At 39.0% G+C, this 16,187-nt stretch overlaps 1 protein-coding gene across 2 annotated transcripts in view; it reads right to left on the reverse strand.

Annotated features, from left to right (window-relative positions):
• The window catches only part of LOC106567659 (opioid-binding protein/cell adhesion molecule), a 469,819-nt gene that overhangs the window by 79,634 nt on the left and 373,998 nt on the right, over positions 1-16,187 (reverse strand). For both annotated transcript variants that reach the window (XM_045693500.2, XM_045693499.2), the window contains one exon: positions 10,666-10,791. In XM_045693500.2, the coding sequence (XP_045549456.1) occupies positions 10,666-10,791 (126 nt within the window). The remainder of the gene's footprint in view (positions 1-10,665; positions 10,792-16,187) is intronic.

A 16,187-nucleotide genomic window follows, 5' to 3' on the forward strand; every position in this document is an offset into this window, starting at 1 on the left:
TTACAAGTTTATCAACTTTCAAAACAGAATGACTTTCCCATTGTTCCTCAACTGTAGTGTATGATATACCATACATATACAGTACATTCAACACCTAGATGCTTACACTGATTTATCACATAGATGCATATCTTAAATCAGGTTACAGACCAGTTAAGTAGGCATAAGACCCAAAGACATAACGAGTACAGCACAATCAGTAGGCTAGTTATCGGTTTCATAACATAGGTTAGGGCTGGACTGAACCTACAGGACAGTAGATCTCCAGGGAAAGGTTTGGGCAGCCCTTCTTTATGCCCTTAAAAAAACAGATCTTCTGTAAAAGCATGAAGCAAATTGGGCCATGCTCATCCAAGACAGTACCAATAACTACATCAGGTCAAAGCCTTTTGCCAGTGGTAGACAGGACATTGGCCAATGTCTTAACCCAAACCTTACAAGAAAACCTATGCTCATCCCTGCATGTTCAATTTGCATAGTATACAATCCATTGCTGTTTGTAGAACATTCCCATCCCACTGGGTAAGCAAACCTTTAGCATTCTGACTTTTCTCCCCACTGATTACGTGATCACTCCACTGACAGACAGCAATCAGTAATAATGTAAGATTGTTCCCATTGAAAGACGTATCACAGCAAATGGAATGCCATACGTTTTCCCCTGTATAATATAATAGTCTGATTGCCACTCATCACGAGAGCTGCCAAGAGCCAACAACGTCAGTCCACAATGCCATAGAGCTGTCAATCATCCACTGACACTGCCAAATTAGAGGGCACAGACCTTCAAGCCTCCAACAGGAACTTTCCTAACTGGCAATTTTGTCTCCCCCAAGAAACAAATTAGAACACAATTTGGAAATAAAAGTGGATCGTTGAAGGAAAGTAGACAACTTGATTGACGGCCGCTGTCACTTCTGTGTTGTCTGTGCTGTGTCGTGTAAAAGTTGCAATCTTACAACAACATTGAATGGGAGAGTGGATAAGGCAGCAAAAAGAATATCAAGCTGTTGATCAGATTGTGACAGTGCAGCAGGCACGGTGTAGGCCGCACAATGCAGCACTCATTTGCAAACTGCAAAGTCTTTAGTATTTACCATCGTTTTAAATTAGGAATGTCCAATATGAAGTTTATGACAGTTGGACGAATGGACACTCGTAACATCCTCCATATAACATGTGCCCCCTTTAATGGCCCACATTGATCCATTTGGCCCGGCAGTGCATGTCCTCTACATGCACTGTTTTCCTCATGCATACATCTTCTAATCCTTTTAGAGAGGCTGGCAGCCAAAGATGAAGGGGCAGCGTTGAATAATTCACGGTTGTCCCCGATGAAAAAGAAGTGGAGACACAGGCTTGTAGTGCACTGAATCAATATTAAACTTGAATTGATCACATGCAAATAAGGGAATGACTGAGGGCAACTACATATACAGTATTAAGGGAATGACTGAGCCCCCCCCCCCTCCCCACTGGGATGTGGACTGTAAAATGTCAACAGCAGTATTGAAAATATAATTTAGCTAATATTGTTCTCAGTGACGGCTGCTCTCCTGTCCTGTCACTTGTCATCCTCCACATTGTGAGGTGAGGTGTCTTTCTGCTTCAGTAGCTGCTTCAGTTACATTTCCTCATGTTCTTGGCTGACACCACTGAATGTGATACTCAATATTCACACCAGATAGAATAATCCCCATTCGATGCCTTGGCGGTTCTCTCATTGATTGTTTGATATTTAGTCATGCTTGTTTAGCTCAGTTATGTATAATTTGGTTTATTGGACGTATTTTCAAATGTGTCGTCAAAATATAGCCCAGTCACTTAGCAGTCACTTTACTGCAATTCTTACAGACATAAATGCTTTTTTGGGAATGGTCCATAATCAGAAGCGACAGAGATGGAGGCAAACTGGGAAAAGAGTGGAGAAATATCACTCTAGAACGCATTTAAGTTCCTACACACGTCTGAGAATTTCTTTCCGAGGCAGCCAAACATCCCTCATCTTCTTCCTTTCTTTCTTTCATTACAGCTCGCACATAAATGCCAAGTAAGATAACCCGCCATATCTCTGCATTTCCCTGACATTAACAGACAGACTCAGCTAAAGACATTGCTTATTGGTTTTCACAGAAGTGATTTGTGATGCTTTTGTTGGTGCTACGTCTATGGCTCCTGTAATGACAACTAAATTAATTTTGGTTTCCTTTCTCTGTTATTGCCCAACTCAATAGAGTAGAGTTGGTAGATCAACATTGCCACCATAATGTATGCATTGCATTGAAATTGAGTATGGTTTTAATTACACTCAATTCCAATCACGGAGAATGACACCATCTGGTTTGTTGGTGCTGGTTTATTCATACAGGGCTTTCATTAAACAGTTACCCTTTGATTGTAATGAGACAGAAGTTAGCAGGAAAATGATGATATTCAAGTTAAATATTGGAAAATCTGGACATTTGTTTTATGTTGGTTGTTTAATAAGGATTGGCCCCTTATTTTCCAATTTTCACCTAAAATGACATATACAAATCTAACTGCCTGTAGCTCAGGCCCTGAAGCAAGGATATGCATATTATTGATACCATTTGAAAGGAAACACTTTTAAGTTTATGGAAATATAGAGAATATAACACATTAGATCTGGTAATAGGCAACAGTTTTTTTCTTTGTACCATCATTATTGAAATGCAAGAGAAAGGCCATAATGTATTATTCCAGCCCTGGTGAAATTTAGATTTTGGCCACTAGATGGCAGCAGTGTATGTGCAAAGTGTCAGACTGATCCAATGAACCATTGCATTTCTGTTCAAAACGTTGTATCAGGACTGCCCAAATGTGCCTAATTTGTTTATTAATAACTTTTCATGTTCAAAACTGTGCACTCTCCTCAAACAATAGCATGGTATTATTTCACTGTAATAGCTACTGAAAATTGGACAGTGCAGTTAGATTAAAATTAGTTAAAACTTCTTCAGGATCGGTGGGTCACCTGCGGGACGGTTGAGCTTACGTAGGCTAATGAGATTAGCATGAGGTTGTAAGTAACAAGAACATTTTCCAGGACATAGACATATCTGATATTGGCAGAAAGCTTACATTCTTGTTAATCTAACTGCACTGTCCAATTTACAGTAGCTATTACATAATCCAAGTCCTTTATACTGCAGCATTATATGTTTATGCATTGTTTAAAAGAATTAGGGCAAGCATTATTGGCTTGTCCCAGTAGTGATGAATACATGGCAGATATGCCAGTGTTACCTAGTGTTGATTTTTCAGTGTAACATTTTTAGTGTTGATTCTTGCGGTAAATTAACTCTGTAAATGTTGGTGTAAAATAACCCCAGTGTTGGTATTACGTTGAGTGTGAGTGTGATTGTGTCAGTCTTACTCTGTGGAGAGTAAAACATTCCCATCAAAACCCTAACACTGACAAAGTGTAACAGTGTCAGCATTAAGCACCACACTGTCAATTTAAAGAGTTACTGAAACTGTTTTAACTACTGTACAGAAATGAAACAAACATACAATCATAATATCGGTCTAAGATACTGTGTCAAATTCGCAGTTAATGCTTCAAAACCAACTTTATAAGAGGGTTTAAAAATAGGTTCTATTTGACTCAAAATTCTATTACGTGATATGCAATGTCTCCAAACCCCCTCTGATTTTAAATCAAGATCTGGTCTTGGTATTTTTCATTTAAATGTACGCAGCCTGTTGTCAAAAATGGATGGGGTTAGGATTTGGGCTAAATCAACTGATGGTGATATAATTGTGTTTTCTGAAACCTGGCTCAGCAAGTCTGTTCTTGATACGGATATTTGTATAACTGGTTACAATGTTTATCGCACTGATTAAAACCTGTTGGGGCTAGGGGGCAGTATTGAGAATTTTGAAAAAAATATGTGCCCATTTTTAACTGCCTCCTACACCAACTCAGAAGCTAGGATATGCATATTATTACCAGATTTGGATAGAAAACACTCTGAATTTTCTAAAACTGTTTGAATGGTGTCTGTAAGTATAACAAAACTCATATGGCAGGCAAAAACCTGAGAAAAAATAATAATTTTGTGGCTGTTTTATTTCTTTTGAGTCATTGTTAATAGATAACACAGTGAGAAAGGATTCATTTCGCACTTCCTACGGCTTCCACTAGATGTCAACGATCTTTATAAAGTTGTTTGAAGCGTCTATGATGAACAGAGACCGGATGACAAGGAAGAGAAGTTGACCTCCCTGGGATGTCGTCACTTCATTATTGGCTGCACCTGCGCGATCATGTGATGCGATACATTTTTCAAATACGTTTTTGGTCGGGTTGAAACATTACTGATGTTTCACGTTAAAAATGGCTCTAAAGATTGATGCTAAACAACGTTTGACATGTTTGAACGAACGTAAATAGATGTTTTTCTTTTACTTTTCTCCGTGACCCCCCCCCCGCGCTACTTTTTAGTAGCCTACCGAAGCGCTAACAACTTGGAGTTATTTGGACATCAATTATGAACTTTGTTGAAAGAAACCACATTTGTTGTGGACATGGGATTCCTGGAAGTGCCAATGGATGAAGATAATCAAAGGTAAGGGATTATTGACAATAGTAATTTTGATATTACATGGTTACAGGTGCTAACCTGTATAGCCTAGCCTATTGTTCTTAGCACAGCACCCGGTTTATTGCAAATTGTGATTTCCCAGTAAAGTTATTTTGAAATCTGGCAATGCAGTAGCATTTACAAAATGTTAAACTATGAATATTTGAATGACAATATTATAATTTACCAATGTTTTCGAATAGTAATTTTGTAATTTGTAACGTTGTTCACCGGAAGCATTTGAGAGAAAAAAAAAATCTGAATTTCACCGCTACTGTAAAATGCTGTTTTTGGATATAAATATGAACTTGATGGAACAAAAAATGCATGTATTGTATAACATAATGTCTTAGGAGTGTCATCTGAGGAAGATTGTCGAAGGTTAGTGCATAATTCTAGCTGGTTATCCGCTTTTGGTGACGCCTGTCTTTGAATTGACAAAACATTACACACAGCTATTTTCAATGTACTCTCCTAACATAACCTAACTTTATGCTTTCACCGTAAAGCCTCTTTGAAATCGGACAATGTGGTTGGATGTAGGAGATGTTTATCTTTCAAATTGTGAGAAATAGTTGATTGTTTGAGAAATTGAAATTATTAGATTCTTGCAGTTTTGAATTTCCCGCCATGGTCTCTTGACAATGAATCCCTATACCGGGATAAGATCCCCAACAGGTTTTAAGAAAGATGGGGGTGTGGCTATATATGTAAAAACGAAATTCCCTGTAAGTGTGGCAAAGTCTGAAACTATTTGTAAACAGTTGGAATTTCTTGCTTTGAATATTGAGGTTTCAAAGGATCTTTCTATAACTGTGATTGGCTGTTATAGACTCCCCTGTGCTCTCGGTGATGCATTTTCTTTCTTTCATGTCTAAACTTCTTTACAGTGAAATTATTTTGATTGGTGATCTCAACTGGTGTTGGTTAATGCCGGTGTCTGATGATTTAAAAATGTTTTGTAATTCTATGAATCTTACCCAGTTGATTAACTCACCCACTCGCGCAAATCTAAAATGCCCAGATAAATCTACCCTGATTGATTTGATATTGACAAATGTTCCTCATAAATATTCTGCGGTTGGTGTTTTTTGTAATGATTTAAGTGACCATTGTGCTGTTGTTGCTATTAGAAATACTAAGATTTCTAAGTCTAACCCGCGTTTTATTCGTAAGAGAAATCTGAAGTGTTTCATTGAGCAGGCTTTCTTTCATGAGTTGTTTTATTTTGACTGGAGCAAGATTGAGCTTATCCCTGATGTGGAAACTGCCTGGAAATTCTTTCATGACGGTTTTCTCCAAATAGTAAACAGACATGCTCCATTCCACAGGTTCAGGGTTAAATGGAGGGATAATCCATGGTTTTCGTCTGAGTTTTCTTGCATTGTTCACGACCGTAATCTAGCCTGGGCTAAAGCAAGGAAACCGTGTTCTGATGCTGATTGGCTTGTTTTTAGGCAGTTATGAAACAAGTGTCCTTTTCTTCTTAGGAAGGCCAAGTCTGAATATTTTATGTCTGTTACCACTGATAACCTGAATGACCCTAGAAAGTTTTGGAAGGCTATAAAGTCTATGTCTGGTAACAGTAATGTTAATGAATTACCGTCATGTGTATTGAAGGACTCTGTTGCTATATATGACAAAACTGAAATGCTGAATTGTTTCAATGAGCACTTTGTATCATCTGGTAGGCTGTTTGATTCAGTGTCCTCTGTCTCTGTACAACCCTGTGTGGATGAACCAGTGAGAGCTGGTCAAACTTTTAGCTTTTTGCCATTCTCAGTGCAGGTGGTACATAAAGCCCTGAAAACCTTAGATCAGAGAAAGCCTGCAGGTCCTGATCTTTTGGATCCCTGCTTTTTAAATCTGGCAGCTGATTTCATAGCTGAACCACTTACATATCTGTTTAATCTAACCCTGGAATGTAATGAAATTCCAAAGATCTGGAAATCAGCATTTGTCCTGCCACTTTTAAAAGGGGGAGATCCAACTCTTTTAAATAATTATAGGCCAATCTCAAAGCTGTCACCCCTGGTGAAAATACTTGAAACCCTTGTGAGTGAACAGCTAAAATAGTTTTTATTTACTAACTCTATTTTATCAATGTACCAATCGGGTTTCAGGAAGAAGCATAGCACAATTACAGCAGTCATGAAGGTTTTAAATTATATCACTGAAGCTCTTGACAAAAACAGCATTGTGTCTCACTTTTTATTGATCTCTCTAAGGCTTTTGATACAGTTGATCATGCTATACTAAGGCAGAGATTGTCGAGTGTAGGTCTTTCAGAGCATGCAGTTGCATGGTTTGTTAACTATCTGTCTGATAGAACTCAGTGCACTCAATTTGATGGGCTTAGGTCTGTTAAATTGTCTGTCTTAAATGGTGTGCCCCAAGGCTCTGTACTTGGTCCTCTCTTATTCACTATTTATATAAATAATTTAGACAAAAATGTCCAAAATGCACAACTTAATTTTTATGCTGATGATACTGTTATTTACTGTTGTGCTTCATCTCTTACAAAAGATTTCCAGAACTTGCAAACTGCTTTTAATACTGTTCAACATACCTTGTCAGAATTGAAGCTTATCCTCAATACTGACAAAACCAAACTACTGGTGTTTTCTAAAGCAAGAAATAGACCTCTGAACCTTTCACCTATTACTACCTGTCAGGGCAAGGAGATTGAGGTTGTAACCTCATATAAATATCTTGGAATTTTGATTGATGATGGCCTCTCTTTTAAAATGCATATTCAACAACTTACAAAAAAATTGAAGCTGAAATTAGGATTTTATTTTAGGAATAAGGCTTGTTTTTCTTTTGAAGCCAGAAGGAGGCTAGTATCAGCTACATTTATGCCTTTACTAGACTATGGGGATATTTTATAAATGAATGCTTCCGCTCAGTGTTTGAGATCAATTGACACCCTTTACCATGGCACTTTGAGATTTATTTTAAATTGCAAAACCCTTACGCACCACTGCACTTTGTATACCAGGGTTGGCTGGCCTTCTCTAGTCACTCGTAGGCTCAGTCACTGGTATACTTTTATTTACAAAGCCATTTTGGGTTTACTAGCTTTTTATTTGGGCATTTTTATTGTTCAGAAATGTGGTGGGTACTCTCTTCGTTTGCGGGACTTTATCCTGCTAACTGTTCCAAATGTCCGAACTGAATTTGGTAAAAGGGCTTTTATGTACTCTGCGCCATCGTCTTGGAATGCCTTACAAAATACTTTTAAACTGGAAGAACTTGTCCCGATTGGTATTTTTAAATCACTGATGAATGATCTTGAGACTGATTCCCTGACATGTCAATGTTTTTAATTTGCTGTTTTTGATTTTGTTATATTCTTTGTTAATTCTATTGTTTTTACTAGATTAATTGTAGTTTTTCATGTTGTTTGTCTGTAATTTTTGTAATGACTTGGAGCTGCCTATCATGGCCAGGACGCTCTTGAAAAAGAGATTTTAAATCTCAATGAGCCCTTCCTGGTTAAATAAAGGTTAAATAAATTAAAAAATAAAAGTAAGGTATTGTTGGTCAAATTGCATGCATGTATAGTCAATGAATGATTAATACGATTATCCAATAGATTGCTAGGTAGGTCGTCATTGGAAATGAGAATTTGTTCTTAACTGACTTGCCTAGTTATATAAAGGTTAAATAAAATAGGTTGTCTAATGAATATTGCTATCAGGCAGTAAATCACAGTTAGTACATCATTTGGCAAGTGACTTAACTGACATTTTCAACCTCTCCATTTTCAACCTACTTATTTCCCTCATTAAAATGCAAATCAATTTATAACATTTTTGACATGCGTTTTTCTGGATTTTTTGTTGTTGTTATTCTGTCTCTCACTGTTCAAATAAACCTACCATTAAAATTCTAGACTGATAATTTCTTTGTCAGTGGGCAAACGTACAAAATCAGCAGGGGATCAAATACTTTTTTCCCTTACTGTATAACAGGCAGTGTCAGAGGAATGCCCGAAAAATTGTCAAAGACTCCAGCCACCCTAGTCATAGACTGTTCTCTCTGCTACCGCATGGCAAGCGGTACCAGAGCACTAAGTCTAGGTCCAAGAGACTTCTAAACAATTTCTACCCCCAAGCATAAGACTCCTGAACAGCTAATAAAATGGCTACCCAGACTATTTGCATTGCCCCCCCCCCCCCCCCCCCCCCCACCCGACCCTCTTCTACACTGCTGCTACTCTCTGTTATTATCTATGCATAGTCACTTTAATAACTCTACTCACATGTACATATTACATCAATTCCCTCGAACCGATGCCCCCGCATATTGACTCTGTACCGGTAACCCCTGTATATAGCCCCGCTATTGTTATTTATCTCTTTAATTATTTGTTATTTATATTATTTTATGTTGTTGTTGGTATTTCTTAAAACTGCATTGTTGGTTAAGGGCTTGTAAGTAAGCATTTCACTGTAAGGTATTGTGACAAATACAATTTGATTCGATTTGTTGCCTCCAGTCATCCTGGCGACAAACTGTTTCAGTTTCACTCACCCAATATGTTGGACAAAAACGGATGAAAAGGGCAGTTATTGGGAATCTCAACACAATCAATCCAACTATGTAGTATGTGGCTAAGGCACACATATCTATTTACTCTTTATGCAGGTCTGCTTATTAAGCAACCTAGCTACAGTGTATGACTTGATAGCTCAATCATTAAGCTAGCTGGAACCTAAAATGACACAGAGCCTTGTACTGTAGCTAGCTAGCTGCTGGAAGGATGTCATGTCATCGCCTGGAAGTGGGTGAGTGTCAGACTTCTTCTGCAAAACTTTTTCCAGCTTCGGTGGCTACAGCTACTGGGATTGCAGTCATTTGGTTAGCTACCAAGAAATGTGACTCATTCACTAATAAAATAGCTACTCATCTACTCAAACTTGAACGACTGTTAGCATATCTCATAGTTGTCCAAATGTGTTTGGCATCGATGAAATGAGCAGGCAGGCCAGCTATAAATCACATCACTTGTTAAAACGTTGGTTATTATGGGATTGGGGCAGGCTGCTGCAGGCCGAGCAGGGAACTATTCGTCATTGTATTCCTAGTGCAATTTAGACTGGCAACTGCACGCTGAAAAATTTGAGGGTTTAGCTACCGTCCCCTTTGCTAGATTTGAGCTAATCTGGCTCAGGCTAATGTTGTTGTTGTTGTTGTTGTGCATAGGCAATTGATGGATAAATAGCCTACTTCTTGGTTGTTGGATTCAATTTAAAGTCCCCAAAAGTAAGACGTGGTATTTATATATTTGAAGAAAACCATTCAGGTTTCTTTTGTGACTTTGGCTAGTGCTTTCTAAATAATTATCTAAACCAAGTTGCATTGTTCTGCTGCCTGTGAGCACAGTCCAGTAGTGCAACATCAATGTGAATGGCATAGGCTATATGGCATGGTGTTTTTGCATAACAGGTCTACTCTAGTTGTGATTGGTAATGGAGCACCGGGTCTGTGTAGAGTCCGACCTGGACAAGACGGACACGTTTTATTTGCTTTTATTTACTGCAGTGTCTATTAATTGCCCAAACGCATGGCCACTTGCTCATTCTTTACTATAGAATTTTCACAAACACCGACTACTTAATTTCCAAACATTCTATGAATAATGAAAACATGAACATGTGCATATGACCTCGTCACAAAATTTCATTACATTTGATGGTGCTAAATCTGTGTCAATTCCTCTTTAACACTAAAAAGTGTGGAACCATATACACACTGGCCCAGGGTTAATTTATAAAATTTCAATTACCTTAGATTTGAGCATCTGTGGCCTCCATATAAGGACATCCTCAATTACTTAAAATGTGTCATTGGTGTAACCATCATTGATGTTACTACTCCTAGCCTACTGCTTAAAAATTATTGAAAGTCATTAAGCTGCCATATCAGTTGATTTAGAATAGAAAAATTCTGTTAATTTGATAAAAAATGACATGCCCAAATGCCACTGCAATTCAAGAACGACCCACCTCAAAGGTTTGCAGAGTTAGTATTGGTTGAGGCCCTGTCTTACCTTTTGCCGAGCGATGCTTCCATATGATGTTGGGTTCTGGTCGTCCAATGGCAAGACACATTAGAGTAATGTTGCTGCCCTCGTTCACTGTGATGTCCGTCGATATGTTTGTGATCTTTGCAGGTACTAAGGAAAGTGGAGAAAAAAGTACTTTCAATTATAATTTAATTCAATCATTCAATTATACATTTAGTAAGAATATATGTACAGTACTTTTGTTAGAAAAATGTTGACCTCATCTCAGCCATCACAATTCAAACCATCAAAACCATGAGGTAAGCTTACAACTAATTTATGGTCATTACCATGTAGAACATTGCACATTCTCATGAGACACTGTATCATATATCAATGTATAAATATATACTTTAGATAGGCATATGCCATTTGAATGTTGGATTTCAGTTTGCATTGACTGCTATGTGGGTGTAATAAAACTCAAACTTGAACCTGGACTTACATGTTGCAATTGTCACATCCAGTGTAGCTAATAATGGTTATTATAGTGGATAGGAAAGGCAGATAGGTAGGTAACCAGTGACTGGGGACCATGGGGTGAGTGGTTTGCTCTCCTACATCTCATTGACCTTTGGATCTAATGCTCTAATTATTATGCGTTTCTAATGTTCATTTCTGGCTCATTTAGGGGACAGTTCCTAACCTACTTTTAAATGCCACATAATAGCTTTCTCCAATCCTTACAGATTTGGCTTGTCACCTAAAACCCTCACAAACTTTTACAGATGCACAATTGAGAGCATCCTGTCGGGCTGTATCACCGCCAGGTATGGCAACTGCACTGCCCACAACCGCAGGGCTCTCCAGACACATCACCGGGGGCAAACTACCTGCCCTACACCACCCGGAGTCACAGGAAGGCCAAAAAGATAATCAAGGACAACAACCACCAAAACCACTGCCTGTTCACCCCGCTACCATCCAGAAGGCGAGGTCAGTACAGGTGCATCAAAGCTAGGACCGAGAGACTGAAAAACAGTTTCTAGCTCAAGGCCATCAGACTGTTAAACAGCCATCACTAGCACAGAGAGGCTGTTGCCTACATACAGACTTGAAATCATTGGCCACTTTAATGAATGGAACACTAGTCACTTTAATAATGCAACTTTAATAATGTTTACATATCCTGCATTACTCATCTCATATGTATATACTGTATTCTATACTATCTATTGCATCTTCGCCTATGCCGCTCTGCCATTGTTCATTCATATATTTATATATTCTTATTCCATTCCTTTACTTAGATTTGTGTGTATTGGGTATTTATTAAGGAATTGTTAGATATTACTTGTTAGATATTGCTGCACTGTCGGATCTAGAAGTACAAGCATTTCGCTACACTTGCAATAACATCTGCTAACCATGTGTATGTGACCAATACAATTTTATTTCATTTGATTTTGATGAGACGTTCCGTTACAAATCAATGAAGAAAATAAAAGTAAATTACTGAAAGTATACTGAGCAAAAATATAAATGCAACATGTAAGTGTTGGTCCCATGTTTCATGAGTTGAAATAAAAGATAAACAAAAAGCTTATTTCTCAAAACATTTGTGCACAAATCATCGCTGTTAGTGAGAATTACTCCTTTGCCAATATAATCCATCCACCTGACAGGTGTGTTATATCAAGAAGCTGATTAAACAGCATGATCACTAAACAGGTGCACCTTGTGCTGGGGACAAAAAAAAGGTCACTCTAAAATGTGCATTTATGTCACACAACACAATGCCACAGATGTCTCAAGTTTTGAGGGAGTGTTAAATTGGCATGCTGACTACAGGAATGTCCACCAGAGCTGTTGCCAGATAATTAATGTGCAGTTCTCTACCATAAGCCACCTCCAACATTGTTTTAGAGAATTTGGCAGTACGTCTAACTGGCCTCACAACCGCAGACCAAGTGTAACCACGCCAGCCCAGGACCTCCTCATCTGGCTTTTTCATCTGCGGGATTGTCCAAGACCAGCCACCAGACAGCTAATGAAACTGTGGGTTTGCACAACTGAAGAATTTCTGATAAAACTGTCAGAAACTGTATCAGGGAAGCTCATCTGCGTGCTTGTCGTTCTCACCAGTGTCTTGCCCTGACTGCAGTTCGGCGTCGTAACCATCTTCAGTGGGTAAATGCTCATCTTCGATGGCCACTGGCACGCTGGACAAGTGTGCTCTTCACGGATGAATCCTGATTTCAACTGTACCGCAGATGGCAGACAGCATGTATGTCGTCGTGTTGGTGAGTTGATCTCTGATGTCATTATTGTGAACAGAGTGCCCCATGGTGGCGGTGGGATTATGGTATGGGCAGGCATAAACTACAGACAACTATCACAGTTGCATTTTCTCGATGGCAATTTGAATGACATGACGAGATCCTGAGACCCATTGTCTTGCCATTCACCCACCGCCATCACCTGATGTTTGATCATGATAATGCACGGTCCCATGTCACAAGGATCTGTACACAATTCCTGGAAGCTGAAAATGTCCCAGTTCTTCCATGGCCGGTATACTGACCAGACATGTCACCCATTGAGCATGTCTGTGATGCTCTGGATCGACGTGTACAACAGCGTTTTCCAGTTCCCGCCAATATCCAGAAACTTCACACAGCCATTGAAGAGGAGTGGGACAACATTCCATAGGCAACAATCAACAGTCTGATCAACTCTATGTAAAGGAGATGTGTCGCGCTGCATGAGGCAAGCTACTGACTGGTTTTCTGATCCATGCCCCTACCTTTTTTTAAGGTATCTGTGACAAACAGATGTATATCTGTATTCCCAGTCATGTCAAATCCATAGATTAATGCCTAATGAATGTATTTAAATTGACTGATTTCCTTACATGAACTGTAACTCAGTAAAGTATTTGAAATTGTTGCATGTTGCGTTTATATTTTAGTTCAGGGTAGTTCTTCTTTAAGTAAGGCCAATTTCACTTAAGAATTTGGTGCCCTATGAAATATACTTTTGATTTCACTAGCTGGAAATATCCGTTTTGTTGAACTCAGCCGTTTGCAAAGTAAGCATCTGAAGGTGGTCAACACAACATGTACATATCAGAGCCTGATTTTAGTTACAGATACCTTAATCAGCCATCACTGGTTCTTATCACATCAATAATGCCATATGTACATTATAAACCATCTCCAACCCTCTATTAACCTTAGCCGGTCAACAGTCGCAACAGCAGTCCAGTGCTTTCAAAACAGGTATAACACCTCAACCAAGGAATCTGACATTTTGTTGTAAAGCGAAGGGACATGCTAAACTGCACTGCAACTCCCTCAGCGGGTCTTAACCTTTGGCAGTCTAGTTTCCCTCAGTGTGACTTCAGAGCGAGGAGACCTGACCCGACTAACTGGCTGATGAAAAGCAGGGAGCAGAGTCTACACATCTCGGCCCTCCAAGTCTCCTGTTGAGATGAATGGGCTGGAGAGTCTGTGAAGGAACAGTTGACCATAGTCTAGAGGGTTGAGATCATTGTGTCAGTATTTTTCATGCTGCGGTTGGGAGCGGGTAGTAAGACAGACAACATTGGGCTGAAAATATATTTTGTCATCCCGCAGATTATTTGGAAACGGTTGTCTTTATGCTTTGTGTGAGTTAGCCTAGGCGTACCTATTGTATTAAAAGCACAACTTTGTCGCATTATTCACACACACTCAAGATTCGCTGCTTCAAGTTAGGTAGCCTACCTCTCCTCTCCTAGTTGGTCATGAGAGATCAAGTGCGCCTAGTATACTGTATGTGTGGCCTCAATTAAATAGTGTAGGATGCCTATGCATGGGCGGAGAAACACATAGCATTTATCTTTCCAATTCAATTAAATATGACAATGAATATCCCATTGAGCATGGTGAAGTTATTATTTACACTTTGGATGGTGTAACAATACACCCAGTCACTATAAAGATACTCAGTTTTCGGAGAGGAAGGAAACCCCTCAGGGATTTTACCATGAGGCCATTGGTGACTTTAAAACAGTTAATAGCTGTGATAGGAAAAAAACCGAGGATGCATCATCAATATGGTAGTTACTCCACAATACTAACCTAATGAAAAGAAGGACGCCTGTACAGAATAAAAATATTCCAAAACAAGGCACTAAAGCAATACTGCAAAGAATGTGGCAAATCAATTCACTTTTTGTCCTGAATAGAAAGTGTTATGTTTGGGGAAAATCCAATACAACACATTACTGAGTACCACTGTCCATATTTCCAAGTATAGTGGTGACTGCATCATGTTATGGGTATCCCTCTAATCGTTAAGGACTGGGGAGTTTTCAGGATAAAAAAATAAATGGAATGGATCTAAGCACAGGCAAAATCTTAGAGAAAAAAACCTGGTTCAGTGTGCTTTCCACCAGACACTGGGAGATGAATTCATCTTTCAGCAGGCAATAACCTAAATCACAAGGCCAAATCTACACTAGAGTTGCTAACCAAGAGGCAGTGAATGTTCCCGAGTCGCCGAGTTACACTTTTGACTTAAATCTGCTTGAAAATCTATGACAAGATTCAAGTCTTGATTGTCTAGCAATTATCAAAACCAATTTAACAGAGCTTGAAGTCTTGGGAAAATATTGTGCAATCCAGGTGTGCAAAGCTTTTAAAGACTTACCCAAAGGTGATTCTAATGTGTATTGGCTCTAGGGTGTGAATAGTTATGTAAATGGATTTCAGTATTTCAATTTCAATACATTTGAAAAAAAATCTACAAATACGTTTTCACTTTGGCATTATTGGGTATTGTGTGTAGATGGGAGAGACAAAAATCAAATGAATCCATTTTGAATGTAGGCTGTAACACAACAAAATGTGGATTAAGTCAAGGGGTATGAAAACCTTCTGAAGGCACTGTATTTAGGTCTCTGCCTGCAAATCATCCTCATAAAAGATAGGCTATATCCTATATACAAAACGTAGCTCAAGAGAAAGTGCAAGTGTCCGCTTTCATCATTATTGCTGCTTCAAGTTTAGTAGCCATACGTGCGGGATCAGGTGTGCGTATGGTCTCAATTAAATAGAGTAGGCTTACTTGTCCCAAAATTGCTGGGACAAGTAGGCTGAGTCACATACGCATAAAATAACATTACAGGACTGCGGTTGGGTTTGGGACCAGTTCTTTCAGTAGCGCCCAGCGGGTGTGGGCAGGTGCGGTATGAAAACCTGCAGGTGCGGGCTGGAGCCAATGACTAAATAAGTCCTGCTCAAACCTCTACCAAAGTCATCTAGCTTGATAATGGCGGTTGCCAGAGATTAAAACATGCTCAGTTGCAGTGCCCTGATGGTAGTCAGAAATCAAGACCCCAGGAAATGCGTCACTCTGTTCATGTCAGCACAGCGAGGGAGGGAGCTGATAATCAAGGTCTGTGGATGTTGGAAGATCTCTTTAGAGTGTTTATTTCACGATGGAGCTTTTCAATTTTCTGTTCTTATATGTATGCTCCAAATGGAAAAAGTTACATACAGTTGAAGTGGGAAGTTTACATG

This window comes from Salmo salar, chromosome 13 (genome assembly GCF_965601325.2).
Source record: "Salmo salar chromosome 13, fSalSal1, whole genome shotgun sequence".
In the NCBI taxonomy this organism is placed as follows: domain Eukaryota; kingdom Metazoa; phylum Chordata; class Actinopteri; order Salmoniformes; family Salmonidae; genus Salmo; species Salmo salar.